Source organism: Perissodus microlepis, chromosome 7 (genome assembly GCF_051167445.1).
Source record: "Perissodus microlepis isolate ML-2025 ecotype Zambia chromosome 7, ASM5116744v1, whole genome shotgun sequence".
Classification (NCBI taxonomy): domain Eukaryota; kingdom Metazoa; phylum Chordata; class Actinopteri; order Cichliformes; family Cichlidae; genus Perissodus; species Perissodus microlepis.
In genome coordinates, this window is record NC_140467.1 from 19,434,488 (window position 1) to 19,450,059 (window position 15,572).

General features: G+C 39.8%; 2 protein-coding genes across 2 annotated transcripts; both read right to left on the minus strand.

Annotated features, from left to right (window-relative positions):
- Positions 1-237: 237 nt before the first annotated feature.
- On the minus strand, positions 238-5,178 carry LOC146382977 (catalase-like). Its single transcript, XM_084934018.1, has 8 exons — positions 5,067-5,178; positions 4,793-4,984; positions 4,454-4,606; positions 4,227-4,365; positions 3,611-3,741; positions 3,082-3,189; positions 2,769-2,852; positions 238-1,751 (listed from the first exon to the last, which is right to left on the minus strand). The coding sequence occupies exons 1-8, from the start codon at positions 5,142-5,144 to the stop codon at positions 1,686-1,688; spliced, it is 951 nt and encodes a 316-aa protein (XP_084790144.1). The 5' UTR covers positions 5,145-5,178; the 3' UTR covers positions 238-1,685.
- LOC146382978 (catalase-like) lies at positions 5,080-10,314 on the minus strand. Its single transcript, XM_084934019.1, has 6 exons — positions 9,860-10,314; positions 8,118-8,289; positions 7,066-7,176; positions 5,911-6,041; positions 5,417-5,521; positions 5,080-5,192 (listed from the first exon to the last, which is right to left on the minus strand). The coding sequence occupies exons 1-5, from the start codon at positions 9,929-9,931 to the stop codon at positions 5,483-5,485; spliced, it is 525 nt and encodes a 174-aa protein (XP_084790145.1). The 5' UTR covers positions 9,932-10,314; the 3' UTR covers positions 5,080-5,192; positions 5,417-5,482.
- Between the last annotated feature and the right edge of the window lie 5,258 nt (positions 10,315-15,572).

The following is a 15,572-nucleotide window of genomic DNA, read 5'->3' on the forward strand; positions in this document are numbered from 1 at the left end:
AAGGGATTGGAAGCCTGCACTAAGTTGTCTAATTGAAAAATTGAATTGAAATTTGTTATTGACTTTTCCAGCTTTATCTGTACAGAACAATGTAATTTACCTTCTAACATCACAACCTCCATGTGAGATAATGTAAAATAATGAGTCTGAACATAACTGTTTCCAACTAAAGGTTGTACATAGCATGGAAATCAAATGATCACTTGCCATTTCTTTAAAGAATGGAAAACAAAAGTAGAAAAATGATAAACTTTTAATTACAAATTCCTTACTACAGGCACAGAATAGATTTCAGATAAAGTTCAACTCCATTGTTAGTTGTAGGCTTTGCATATGAAAGCCACAAAAGACTGTCTTAGTTAATATTACTTCTTGGTTGCATATTGCCACATACCACAATAACATTCACCAGTGGTTCAGCCAAATATGAGGAAGTAGTAACTAGGGCTGTTCAATATAACGATATATATTGGATGACGATATAAAAACGTCTATCATTTCCTATTACGCTATCGTTTGTTTCGTGGTGTCGTAAAATAAACTGTTTACAGCAATATTTTTCATCGTTTTGATGGTGACTGTAGTGGCTATATTCATTTCTTAAAGTTCTCTCTTTCTCTTATATTTAATATAACCACACTATGGACGGACAAGAGCCTGTTTTTACATGTTGTCGTTAGCAACAATGACGGTAAAACCATCGCGTGGCTCCGCTGTCCGCTTGTTTGTTTTCCACATAAACCTTTCACAATAAAGCTCAACATCCTGTTGAGACTTTTCAAAATAAACTGAATCACGGGAAAGAGTCTGCAGATAGTTTACGGATGAAAAGCAAAAAAGAGCCGTCAAGCGCTAAAAACTAAACCTTAGACTCAAACTATGAAAGAAAATGGTGGCTGTTACAACTTATGTCTAAAAATGTATAGTTTCATATGTCGGTTAAAACACTCGACTCCATTTGGAAACACTTCATGCAAGATGAGTTGCCCGAGATTCACAGAATTTACAAAAAATGTTACATTTTTGTGATTTATATCGTTATCAGGACGATAAATGTCTTATATCGGGATATGAGATTTTGGTCATATCGAACAGCCCTACTAGTAACCACAACAGATCATTGCTCATTCTGGGAAATAAAGCAGCAGCAAACCTGTGGTTCATAAAAAATCCAGATGTTTTACCAGCTTAAACTGAGATTTGACATTAAAGCAGATACCAAACACAATTTTTAACAAGTGAACAGATTTATTTTATTTTAAGTTACAATGCTTTTTACATTTTCAAGCATTGTAGTTTAGTAGTATACACACTCCGAGGAATTAGCTAAGACGGGTTTAGTAAATTAACTTAATGCAATCAAATCAAAATTAAATGGAATAAAATGCTCTTAAATGTATATTAAACTTGACTGATCTAACAATAACAATTCAAAGCTCAAAAACACTGCAGTAGAATCATGGCGACTTTATCTCAACCTTGTTGTGTTGTAGATAACAAGAAAAATGCAAGTGCTGCTGAGAATTATTAGAAATAAACTGCCTGGAAAAACTAAATTAAAAACCAATTAGCCAAAACATTTAAAAACTGGACTGCTAGTATTCTGAACCTTTTCTGATGGCTCGAATAATGGTCCATTTTAGTTAACAGTTATCACACAGGTGCATCTTTTGAAATTTAAGGCATCACATCTTAGATGAGGCAGTGATGGCTGAGGCTCCAGGACGGCTGTAAACGTGCAAAGTGGCATCCTGAAAAGGGACAGAGTAAATGAGATCAGATACAAAAAAAAACAAACAAAAAAAACAACAGGAGAAGGACACAACACATAACAACAATGCTCAGTAGCCAGTGTATCTAAGAGCAGACTAGAGCAACCTCCCTGAACAGGGTCCAGTATTCATTGCAGTGGTAGACATCCAAGAAAGAGACTCCAGTATGAAAAGTTGGACAGCACCAAGCCCTGACACGATTCATGCCTACTGGCTAAAGAAGCCGACTACATGAGTGTCTAGCAGCACAAATGAACCAGCTACTATACTAGTCAATGAGAGAGACCCAGAATAGCTAACGAAGGCTGGACAGTGCTGATCCCCAAGGACCTCCAGAAGGTAACAGTCCCATACAACTACCAACTAATAACCAGGCTCAGTACCACATGGAAGCTCCTGTCAGGCATCATCGCAGCTAACATGAAAAGGCACATGGGTTAGAGCGTCAAGCAAGTCATGAGGAGTCAGCTGAACGTTAAGAACAACACCTATGCCCTGTCCGTGATCAGGTACCCTGCTGGGATAATAAGAGTTAAAGCACTTTATTGTCATTGTAGTTATACAACGAAATTTGTTTGGTGGCTCACAGAGGCCAGCAGCAATAAAACAAGATGAAGAATAGTAACATAATAACCAAGTAAACGTAGTAAAAGAATAAAATATAAAGTAAAAAGAAGACACTTAGCACAGTAAGTAAAAAAGAAAAAAAAAATACTAGTAGCTGGCCAAAGGAGGAGATAGAAGCCACTGACATCAAGACCAGGAAGCTCCTGACCATGCATGGAGGGTTTCACCCCAAGTCCAGCACCCTGATACTGTATGCTAAGCGGAGGAGGCCGGGGACTAGTGACTGCCATCACCATAGTCCAGGATGAACACGAGAAGCTCGAGAAATACCAAGGGCTCAGAGAAGAGCTCGAGAAAATGTGAAGGGTGAAGATAACAGTGGTCCCAGTGGTAATCGGAGCACATGTATACAAACATATACACACATACCTTCTTGGCCTCCGCATTGTACTTCTTGAGAAGAGTCTCAACTCTGTTTCCATAGTCTGGATGCACAGCCTTCAAATTCTCGACCTGCAAGACACAGAAGAAAAATATTACAGTCCTGGAGGATAGCAGGTTCTTTAAAAACACATTCTCTCCATCTCCTATAAGCCATGAAAAATAAACATTCAGTAAATGCTATTGTAGCGTTTTAGATTACATTTATCAATAAGCACAACATGTTTCCTGAAACCTCATATTCCAAAAAGCACAAACTATGAGCAACAGCTAAGTGAGAGACTGTAGTGCTTGGACTCACCATGCGTTTCTGGATGAAGAGCTGGGCTCCTTTTAGAAACCCTGCCATGTTCTGGCAAAGTCTCTGTCGCTCCTCCTCATTCAGGACCTGAGTGTAGAAGGTGCGAACCTGCAAGAAACACACAAGTTTATTCTCCAGAGGAAAAAGGAACTAATCTGAAACAGATTTTGACTCAGAAGCATCAACTTGATTTCAAGTCTTTTAAAAAAAAAAAAAAAAAAAAAAACCCATCCTATTACACTTTCTGTTTATTACTAGTAAGAATTAGCTTTGACTATAGTTCCTTCCAAGATGAGGCCGAATAAACCAGAAACCAGAGTGCAGTAACAGGAAGAAAAAGCCACTAAAACTAAATCTACATATTTCCATTACCCTTTAAAAAATGAGCAACAATTTCATCTTATCATTCGATCCACTGTTCATATTAAATACAGATTTATGCAGCTTTTTAATATGATCAAATCTGAAAATGCCTGGGCCTCAGACACTCTGTGTCACACGCCTACAGATCCTGTTAAATCATCATTACCTGTGTGACATTGTCTTCATCTGAGCTGTTGTAACGAGCAACATCTGCAGACACTTGGAACTTGGACTCCATAAACTGAGGCTGAGTCTCTGGGGCACTGAAGCTGTTAGGGTAGTAGTTTGGAGCGCCACCTGGTGGTCAAACAAAAACACTGGTGAGGCAGTGAAGGAAAGAAAGAAAAAAATGAACAAAGACGAGATGTTTGTGGAAAACCATAATCAGTGACTATAGTGATGACATACGTTATTCACACATCTACCACTGTACAATACATGAAATGTAGCGATAAAATTAATGTTTTATCGCTAGTTTTTACATTTTGTGCACAATGTAGATGACTGTGGTTATGCATGTAATGTCCATGTTATAAAATTATTTCTAATTATTTTATATAATAAGGGTATTTTTGGATGACTAAGATTTTTTTAAAACACCCTCACTGATCGTCTACTTCAAAGGTTTTATGCACTTGTGTATATGTCACATGTATAATAACAGTTAAAAATAACGGTTAAGAACTCAGTATAAATAAACTGTAACACTACCTGGATTAAAATTACAGGATTACTCAAGATTCATTTCTGAGCCACAGGTACCAGACCTGATCACGTCTCACCTTGGTTGTCATGCATGCACATCGGACCATCACGCTGGTAGTTGGCCACACGAGCCCTGAAGGGGCAGTTGACAGGGATCTGCAGGTAGTTTGCTCCCAGCCGGTGACGATGCGTGTCTGGGTAGGAGAAGAGGCGACCCTAGACAAAGAACATGGAGGACAGAGCTCAATACCAACCTAGCTTTTCTTCATTCCCCCCTAGCTTGTCAAATCTGCCATAATGTCACCTGCAGCATCTTGTCAGGGCTGGGCTCGATGCCTGGTGGCATGTTGCTTGGGTCAAAGGCCGCCTGCTCCACCTCTGCAAAGTAGTTGACTGGGTTCCTGTTCAGAACCAGTTTGCCCACAGGGATCAGTGGGTATTCTTTATGTGACCAAACCTGCATCGTGAATAAAATTTACAAATCACAAAAGTCATCTGTGATTTTCAAATGAGCACGTCATTATTTAGAGACATCCTGTGACAATATGGACGTTTTTGGAAAACAAGTTACCAAGTCACTGCACATTTATGTCACGTATTACTTTATAACTCAGATGTTTTCTGTTGTGCAGAACTGCAGTACCTTTGTAAGATCAAACGGGTTGAACCGGAACTTCTCAGCCTGCTCAAAGGTCATGACCTGGATGTAAAAGGTCCAGGATGGGTAGTTTCCATTAGCAATAGCATTGAACAGGTCTGCAATTCCATAATCTGGGTTGGTGGCTGCCAGGCGGTCTGCCTCTTCCACCGTCAAATTCTTTATTCCTTGATCCGTCTAAAAAATTAATTTAAAAAAATGAAGTCAGAGATGGCAGAACACACAACATAACAGCTAATAAAGCTGACCTCAGGCAGACCTTATAGTGGAATTTGCAGTAGACACGTTCACCATCGGCATTGACCAGTCTGAAGGTGTGAGAGCCGTAGCCATTCATGTGACGGTGGCCATCAGGCAAACCTCGATCGCTGAACAAGAAAGACACCTGCACAGGAGACAAGAGAAGACAAGACCATGAAAACAACTACAAGAGTTTCTGTGCCAACCACTGTCAATGATGACTACAAGTATAAAGACAGCGAGCAACAGTGCACAGAAAGACTTAATTACTTGTAAATATTCTTTATCCTAAATGTGTATTTTAGAAAAACCTCAGGTGACATGACATAATATACTAGACTTTTCAGTATCAGGCTCAGCAGCATCTACCTGATGCAGACTCTCGGGCCTCAAACTCCAGAAGTCCCACACCATGTCAGGGTCTTTCATGTGGGTTTAGGGATTGCGCTTCTGGGAATGGACGAAGGATGGGAACTGCACGAGATTAACGAGATACCAATATAAAACAATGTACACTTGACTGATATTAGCACAAGTGTTGTGAGGAATGTGTCGCTGGTCTTAAATATCTTACATTAGGAATAACAAGCTTGGCTTTCATAAACTTTGAGTTAAACTAAGAGTGTAAACACCCCCATGTTAGATATTTAATGTAAAAACAAAAAAAACAAGATGCAAAACTGAAAAATCATCCACTTATGAAACTAGATCTACAATCTGTTCCTGGAGGAATTATTTACATGTTAAAAAATAAATAAATTTAAAAAAATAAAGTACTGCTGTAACACTACAACTCTCTGACACATAATTATACAAATCTGAACCATTACGGTCTGCCCAGACACATCCCTACACCCACTCACCAGCATGGCATCCCTGATGAAGAAAATTGGGGTATTGTTGCCCGTCAGGTCCCAGTTGCCATCTTCAGTGTAGAACTTGACTGCAAAACCTCGAGGGTCACGCACAGTGTCTGCAGATCCAGCTTCTCCAGCTGGGATATTAAAAAACAAACAAACAAACCAAAAGACAGCAACTCCTCAAAAATCAATGATGTAATATGGTTAACTATTTTAAACTAAATTTGGAGGCAGTGTGTACCATCTGCACCTTACAGCCAATAGCATTGTTGAAAGTTACCTTTAATGTCCCTTCCGGTGTCACACAAATCAAGATGTTAAGTACACCACTTACCATCACATGGCCAGCTTCTTACAATGAACACTCCTTTAACAAATAACCACTTTTACTCACACTTTGCATTTAAAAGTTTGTTTTGCAACTCATACCAAAAACATTTTCAGCAGTAAATCATTATCATCATCTTCTATTGTTGCATCTTTCTGAAACATTCAATATAATGTTTTAATTGTCCATATTATTTTCCTATGAAAGCATTTCATAACTGTCTTCAGCAGACACGAACATGTTGTGAGAAGATTAAGGGCTCATATAATCCAGGAGTATATTTTTAAACATTCTGTCCTGACAGTTTAAATATAAGTACAGTCAAAGTTCTGAGGCAAACTCCATCCCATGCACAATTCTGAATAATATATATTGTTTTTTTAATTGAAATATAAAATATGCTGAAAGCAGATTGAGGACTGTGAAGAAGTGGTGTACATTTGTGATGTAGCAAATCCTCGGTGATCCCCAGGCCACAAAAACATGGAAAGCAACACAATCTTTAGGCCACTATGTCAGAGCTCTGTGGATATGGAACATTTTTTCCCCCTTAAGAATCGCCTGAAAGCCACTGATGGTCCTTAGTTACATCAATTTAAGCTGCTAGCTAAAACCCCAGCACTGTCCGAAACTGAGCTGTCCCTCTCCTGCTACCTGCAAATATCAATGAGTCATACGAGTGTAAGGACCTAGAGTGCAGTCCAGTGGTGCTACTATAGATTTCAATAGCAAGTCCAAACTATCACATCAAAAACTGTGTAAAAAGGGAAGAATAAACCCCCCCCCCCCTCCAAGCAAATGTGTAACCAAGGCGAACAAGGCGTTCTTACCCACAGTGGAGAAGCAGACAGCAATTGGTGTAGTCTTGCCAACATGCTCAAACACTTTGGCTTTGCAGTAGCGAGTGATGTCATGAGTGACCTCAAAGTAGCCAAACGCCCCTGAATAATGGAGAAAAAATGAAAATAAATACAGATTTTAAAAGACATGTCTGCTAATATAAGCTTCACAAATTTCGAGTTCTTGTATTTACTTTATTATCATGAGGACAAATCTAAGACCCAAGTTGTTTGGGTCTTAGTTTGCTCGTAGGCCAACAAACAACTCGTTCAATGTCTGTCCGAAGTCTGAAGCCCTGATCTGTAAAGCCTGTAAAGATTAACAATTGTTCAGAGTTAATCCACAAATAAGCAGGATCCACATTTCCTTTTAGACCACTTTATTGGTTGTTTTGTTTAACTTTGTACTTTAATGCAGTCATTTGTAGCCATCTGCCTGCACCAGAATACAATTCTTGACTAAATTTGCACATAAATTTGAACACTTTCCAATGTTAAGGATCAGGCCCTTGCTTTGTCTCAGACATAAGTGCACCACATAGCTGCTGTTAATACCTTTTAAACACTGACAATCTTTGGTGTCAGGAGCTGAATACACAACTTAGTAACTCTGTATTTGTGGCATTCTAGTTCATGTTAAATGTCCAAATACTCAAAACTCGTGACCATAGGTGCGGGTGACAACGCAGATCAACGGGTACGCACAGCTCTCTCTTCACCACGACGAATGGGTACAGTGTCTGCTTTACTGCAGCCGCAGCACCAATCTGTCTGCTTAGCTCTTGCTCCCTTCTCCCCTCACTAATGAACAAGACCCCAAGATACTTAAACTCGTCCACTTGAGGCAGGTACACGCCCTGACACGGGCACTCCACCGTTTTCCATATTTGAGTATTATTATTGGATCAAAATTAAATAAATATATTGTGATTGTATATCTGGCCACAATCCTTAGTTCTAAGTGTGGGCATGAAATGTCTTGCTGTCTTACTGACCTCAAAGCAAAAAGATGTTGAGTGCATGATTGCAGCATAATGCCTTACCTGCCCCTTTGGCATGGACCACTCTCTCTGGGATTTGCTCACGGTCAAAGTGGGCCATCTCGTCTGTGAAGACAACATCTTGAACCAGCAGCGGCCCTCTTGGCCCTGCAGTCTGCAAGTTCAATTTGTCTCCCACTGGATGGCCACCGCCTGTGGTCAGCACATCTGGTTTCTAATAATAGACACATTAAAAACAAAACAAACAAAAAACACAACACACATACAAAAAAACAGAAAAAGCATTAAATATATACATCTTGAAGAAAGACTACAAGAACACTAATACACGACAGGACAACTGTCCTTTTCTGCTACTTTAACCTGATGATTGGTTAATTACTAAATTAATCAAACTAACACCACATGATGGCGATTTTGAATGAGGAGTTAAAAAATGCAAACTGTGTTAAGCATAAAAAAATAAGACGTGTATACAACGGTGCAGTTTGGCATGTGTCTATCTTACTATTATCTTACTATCATAACAATTACTATGTGCTGTTCAGACGACATCTCTTTCACAGCTGGTTCGCGTGTTTGTTTTTTTTAGTGCCTAAAAGGTCTCAGATGTGTAGTCACCTACTCGATTTCTTTGAAGGATGTTGGCTAAAAACAATTAAACAGTAATGCTAGCAAGTAAGCCCTTTACGAAACAAAGTTATATGTCTGAATATAATCGTCTACTGAACGATAGGTCTCTCGAAAAACTAGCTTAAATCGCCCAAATCGAATCAAACCGAATGCATAGACCTGAGAGCCTCTATTCGCCTTCCATGTCTTCATTTGGTCGGTAGCTTTATCTCTGTTGTCAGTACTGATTTGCTCACGGAGTAGCAAACAAAGTTGGTCAGGGGTATGTTTACTAGTGATGGGCAAATGAAGCTTCATAAAGCACTGAAGCTTTTCATCCAATTGGTTCACCCCAGCGCAAAGCGTCTTGAAGCTTCATTTGCTCTAGTAGGACATCTACTGGACGGAAAAATATTAGTTGGCATGAATTTGAAGAGTGTGGCATTTTGCACACAGCCTGTAAATGTCAACAACAAAAGGAGCGTGTAAAACATGTATATTGTAGTGATGGCAGTATACTGTGTATATTTATACTGGCAGTATGGAAAATGATTATTTGGAAATGCTTAAAATGGAAATGATCATTTACTGTGAGGTGAGGTGTGGTTGGGGTATGGACAGCTACACACTGAGGCTTTGAGCCTCAGTCCTGCCTGTTCACATTTTATTCTGTAAAAACTAAATTTTCACTTCTTTTATGACCTTTTTAGTGGGGAGAACATAGCTAGGATTTAATGATTTAACAAATCTTTTAAATCCTTTGTCCTCCACAATGCTAAATGGCTGGGAGTCCTCAATCACCATGCTAACCAGGTCTTCATCTATTTGAGATTGTTCTCTTGAGGAAAGACAATAAAAACAAAGCACAAATATAAATATCACACGTAACTTATTACAGTTGTATAATATTGTTATATCATTTAGTAACATTACAGCATGCTATATTATCATGGCATTTGATGGCTCCCCTGGTCTTGCTCCACAATCGGTGTTCCCCTTATTCTCATGCAAAGCTCTGTAGTGCCTAAGCATGGATGAGGTGTTGTTGTTATATCCCAGCTCCCTGGCACATAGCAAACACTTCACCTTGTACAAAAGTCAAGACAGCTTAACATAAATTGTATTGCACCATCAGTATTATGAAAATACATCTTCCGTAGAAATTTACATACCTTGTTGGGAGGAATAAGATCAAAATGTTCCCACACAGGGGTGGACATCCTCCTCTTCTTAGCTGGCTCCATTCTCTCCTGACTTTCTCTCCTCACTCTCCTAAACCTTCAAACTCTCTCCAAACTCTCACTAACCGCAACTCTCCACCAAACACCCACATTTTGAATGAAGTCTGAGGGGTTTATATTGCTGTCATAGCTCGCGGCAAAGTTCGAACCACTTCCTGAACCAGTCACGTGGTACAGCCGGGCAGCGAGGCTTCGGACGTCATCATTTTCAGCTCCTCCCATAAATGAAGCAAGCCTCGTTACGCGCATCGCGGAAACGCCCCCTCAATTACTCGACACAAGCTTTGAAGCCTCGATACAGAACGTCACATCACTAATGTTTACCACCAACCACTGTAGAAATCATAAACGACATAACAGAGACCCCAAAATAAAGCCAAAACGTCTCTATCGCCCCCTGGTGTGTGGCTGCAGTACAGATAATAAACCCTACCTCCTCCACCTAGCGGACGTACGGGACTGGGCCAGACTAAAATAAATATTTTTTCCCCAAAGATGCTTCCCCCCCCCCCCCCCCCCCCCCCCCCCTCATTTCTCATAATTTGATTCTTATAACTATCATAATAGAGTTAAATTACACGTCATCATAACGGCTTTGACAATTCAGCTGAAGTCAAGGAGAAATTGCGCATCTCTGTTCGGGAATGGCAAAGAGAGGCGGACGCTGAGAGGAGATGCAGCGTTTACGTTCCAAAACCAAACTGATTGTAAAGTGCAGACACTACCCGACATAAGGACCCCAAGCCCTGCCGCATTTGTGATGTGTGTTGATGATGTGTGTTTGTAAGGTAACCCGTAAATAACGTCCTTAGGGGATAAATAAAGTCTTTCTGATTAGCTAGTGTATCACTTAGCTAGCTAGCTAAGTGAGACAGTAGCGAGTAGTGATGGGATTTCCGGCTCTTTTTAGAGACCCGGCTCTTTCGGCTCGGCTCACTAAAAAGAGCCGGCTCTTTCGGCTCCGAACCGGCTCTTCAGGTTGTTTTGTTTTTTAATTAATTTATCATTAACAATAATATAAAATTATGCAGAAAAGGAATTACTAATGTAAAAAAAGTGGTTTTATTTATATATGTTTATATATGGCCCCTAGAGACAAAGCACGTACAAACTCTAAAGCATATACAAACTCCAAAACACATTTCTAGCGTTAACTGAACTTCCAAAACAGAGCTACCCAGATCACTTAAATTACACAATTGAAAGCATGTGTGTATTGTTTGTGTATTTATAGACAAGCACTCATATGTATTCAAATAATTTAAAAAAAAGTTCATTTACCTGTTACTACCACACACCAAATCCGGTTGTTGATACTTCCTGGCTTGTGTAGCCACTAGGTAACAAAAGCTCAACACTGCGCCTAGCATTCTGGAACACTTCTGTTGTCTTTTGTACGTGATTCTGAGTTTGTACGTGCTTCTGAGTTTTTACGTGTTTTGGAGTTTGTATGTGTTTTGGAGTTCGTACGTGTTTTGGAGTTTTTACGTGCTTCAGGGTTTGTACATGCTTAGGAGTTTGTATGTGTTTTGGAGTTCGTACGTGTTTTGGAGTTTGTACGTGCTTTGTCTCTAAGGGCCACCATAAATATACTTTATTTATTCACTCCACATAAAATGTAATAGATAAATCATATAATACAAAAAACAACTATTTACATTTTAAACTTTTAACTATTTAAATTTTCAGCTTTTTCCTTTTAAACAAATTTAACGTGAAACAACACAAAACACTGCAAACCACAACACAATTAAATATAAATTAAAATATTAAAACAAAAAGAAGATGCACATTCTCTGTCATATGGGCCTGCATGATTTCTGAATCCTTTATCATCTGCAACTGAAAATAGTGGATGATTACTATACCTTTCTAATGTGACATTGTTGTCCCTCGCTCTCTTTCTCTCTGGCTCTGTTCCTGTGCTACTGCGAGTGTAACTAACGCCCCTCCCCCCTCTTCCCAGCGCAAAGTACAGGCCGCGCGAGCGGATTTAGCCGAAAAAAGGGCGAGACAGAGGGTGAGAGAAAAAAAACAAACCTCACGGCTCTCAATAAGGAGCCGGCTCGCGTCGTTCACTTCAAAGAGTCGGCTCTAAGAGCCGTTTCGTTCGCGAACGACACATCACTAGTAGCGAGTTTCAACACCTTTATTTGCAAGGAGGCAAAAGCATACACAATGAACATACATTTCCTCAGCTTACTGTAAAGAGTTGCGTAGCTTTACTTTCAGAACGTGTTGCATAACTTTAATAATTTTTCTATCAAATCCCTTGTGTTTATGCTACACTCTAATATAATATTTAAAAAAAAAATAGTGTACTGTTTTTCTCCTAATATATCAGGCTTATGTCTCGCCTGTCTAGGTTTTCAACATAGTCATTATTGTATTTAACTTAAGTACTGTCCGTAGAGTCATCATGGGCTGTAGGTCGTCTTGTTAGGTGTTCTCTTTCTGCTCTATTTAGCGATACAGATAGATGGTCCTGGACAGAGCAGTGTAAAAAATTTTCTCATGCATGCAATGAAGCAGCATCCACAGACAGTCAGGAAGGCCACTGCAACATGATTAAAAGAAAAGACACACTACCACTCCATCTACCAAATCACTGTTCCATGAAAGGTTTGAATGGATCACTTGCCCCTGAGTGCTAGGCCAATTCGTCAGCAAGGGTGATGAGCTACTTTAATGCTTGAATCACAGTGCCATCAGGTGCAGTGTTGTTAGGGATAAACATGAAAGAACTAGCCTCAAATATCAGTAGAAATCAGGGGCAGGAGCAGTGAAGTGCTTCTAAACAACTTCAGCATACATGCTAAGCTGCTTACCTGATGTCAGTTGAAATGGTGATGTGGCCCGAGTTGGCATAGCAGGTGCCTACGCCACACACCTAGAAACATTAGCTTGGGAGAGAGACCAAAACACACACAGTTTATTTTTGTAACACAAGGGCTGCCACGATAAGTCAACTAGTCACGATTACGTCGAGATCGTCGACGACTAATTTAATAGTCCACGCATCTTTCAGGACGCAGAATAAGTACTAGGATTTAAGGGTGTAATAACGGACTGAAACAGAAGATGGCAGTAATGCATGTACAAGGATGCCAGCTGCTGTTAAACACCAAAGAATGGTAAATGGCCTGTATTTGTATAGCGCTTTACTTAGTCCCTAAGGACCCCAAAGCGCTTTACACTACATTCAGTCATTCACCCATTCTCACATACATTCACACACTGGTGATGGCAAGCTACACTGTAGCCACAGCTGCCCTGGAGCGCACTGACTGAAGAAGAAGAAGAAGCAGCAGCAGCAATCTCAGGTATCGTGTCCAAATTTAGGGGCCACATCCTTCGGAGGTCGCATTTGTAGGCAGATTACGTTACAGCGACGCAACGCAGGCTGTCCAAATTCGAAGACTCCTCCAAATGCGGCTGGACAAATGTGTCCTCCTTTTCCCTAGATGTGAAGGATGGGTTGGGTGTATCCAGAATTCATAGCACGACCCAGCCAATTCCAGTTTACAACAATGGCGGCAGCTACTTAGTTTTAATATTACTCTTTCTGGGTCAGAAAATAAACTTTTAAGATATTTTCAGGCGAGAATGTAACTGTGTAACCTTAAAATATCTGCTCGATTTATCAAGACGTCCCATATTTGCAAAAGTGCTCTGACGTTTTTGGAGATGTCTGTTACCCACCAGCTTGAAAGCTAGTCGGGGGTTCAAGGCTCACTAGAGCAGGTGAGAACAGCGAACTCCCGGCACATCGTTTTCAGACCCCCGCGGTCTTTCGCTACATGATAAACATGATATGTAGGTCACTTAGATAACTTAAAAATGTTATTGTTTGGCTTTTTTCAGTATTTTATTTGTTTGTGAGTAAATCATTTTGGCTGAGAATAAAGTTATAGTTTCCACACAGCTGAATAAACGTCAAACAGAAAACTGATTAAGCGAAAGTGTGAGATGGTAAAGAATTTACTCAAGTGTCCTGTTATATTTTAGATAGCAAGGAGCAGACGGCTGAGTTTATTAAACTCCACCGGGACAATCTGCTAATTTCATTAAAAGTTTAATAAACTATCATCTTGTCTTTATTTTTAGTTAGCACATACCTTAAACACTAGCTGTAAGCTAATGATAGTTAAATAAGAGCAGATGCATGCTAGTGCAATAAGCTGTACGTTTTACGTCCAATGGATGGATGATCTGATTAGTCGAACAATCACACAAATAATCTGTGAGTAGTCGACTATCAAAATAACAATTTGTGGCAGCCCCTGTATCGTGTCTCCATCTTTTCAGCATTATTATGTTTAAGGTCATTACTTTTGTGATGTTTGTGCTATGCGTTCGAGTGTTAGCTTGGTGTGCAGATGGAGAGGCTGTGTCAGTGAATAGTATTTTAAATGAAAGAATGAAAATGGGTCATTGCCTGATGTCCACATGCATCCCACCCTGTGTCCTTTATTTCAGAAATTTGCCACACTGCTATCAAACCTAATGTTATAGTCAGTAGCATCGCTACTCATTTCTTGATACCTTCCTTTTCCCTCCCTAATGTGGACAGCCTTCAATAGAAAACTTTGCCATCTTCGCCAACATTTTCAGGGTTTTCCATTAGGTCATGGTACGTGGGTCCTTACTATGCAGATTACAGATTTTTGACCCTTTTCAGTCTGCTTTTCAAAAGCAGCACTCCACTGAGACCGCTCTCTTAAGGTTCTATAAGGATCTGTTAATGGCCTCTGATGCAGGAAATTGTTCTGTGATCATTTTGCTTGATCTTAGCGCAGCCTTCGATACCATCCATCCATTCGCTACCGCTTAGCCTTTTTCAAGGATATATATATATATATATATATATATATATATATTCCAGCTGTCTTAGGGCGATAGGCAGGGTACACCCTGGACAGGTTGCCAGCCTGTCGCAGGGCTAACACATAGAGACAGACAACCATTCGCACTCACACCTTTTCACAATTCAGAGTTAACCTAACCCCATTAACTGCATGTCTTTGGACTATGGGAGGAAACCAGAGTACCCGGAGAGAACCCACACAAACTCCAAACACGAAGACCCCAGTCTGATGGTGGATTTGAACTCAGGGCCTTCTTGCTGTGAGGCAACAGTGCTAACCACCGTGACACCATGCTGCCTTATAAAAAAACAAAACAAAAATTATGTGTGAAAAATTATATTGGTGCAGACCAGTCTTGCGCCTCAGAATCCTAGTAGATGCACCTGTGGTATGAATTTAAAAATCCAGTTTTGATTGTTTCTCAAATCACCAAATTAGAATATTCTAGATGACATGTTTCTTGCATTCAGTCTAGATATAGATTTTTTAGATGCACCAATGGGATCACTTTTTACCAATCAACTCATCACTGTAACCAGTAAAACAAATAGAAATTGTGTTTTCTTAATCTCATTAAACCTGTTCTCGGAAGTACTCAGAAAAACACAAGAACAGCAATGGCATCTCAATCTCCTGATGAAGAACAGGATACTGATACAATTCTATAGCCAAGATGAGCATATTAAGATGCAACTTCTACAGATGCATTATAGAGGTTTCTCACAAAAATTTGCAATTTAAAGTCATGACGATAAAGTGGTCAAGTGGCTCATGAG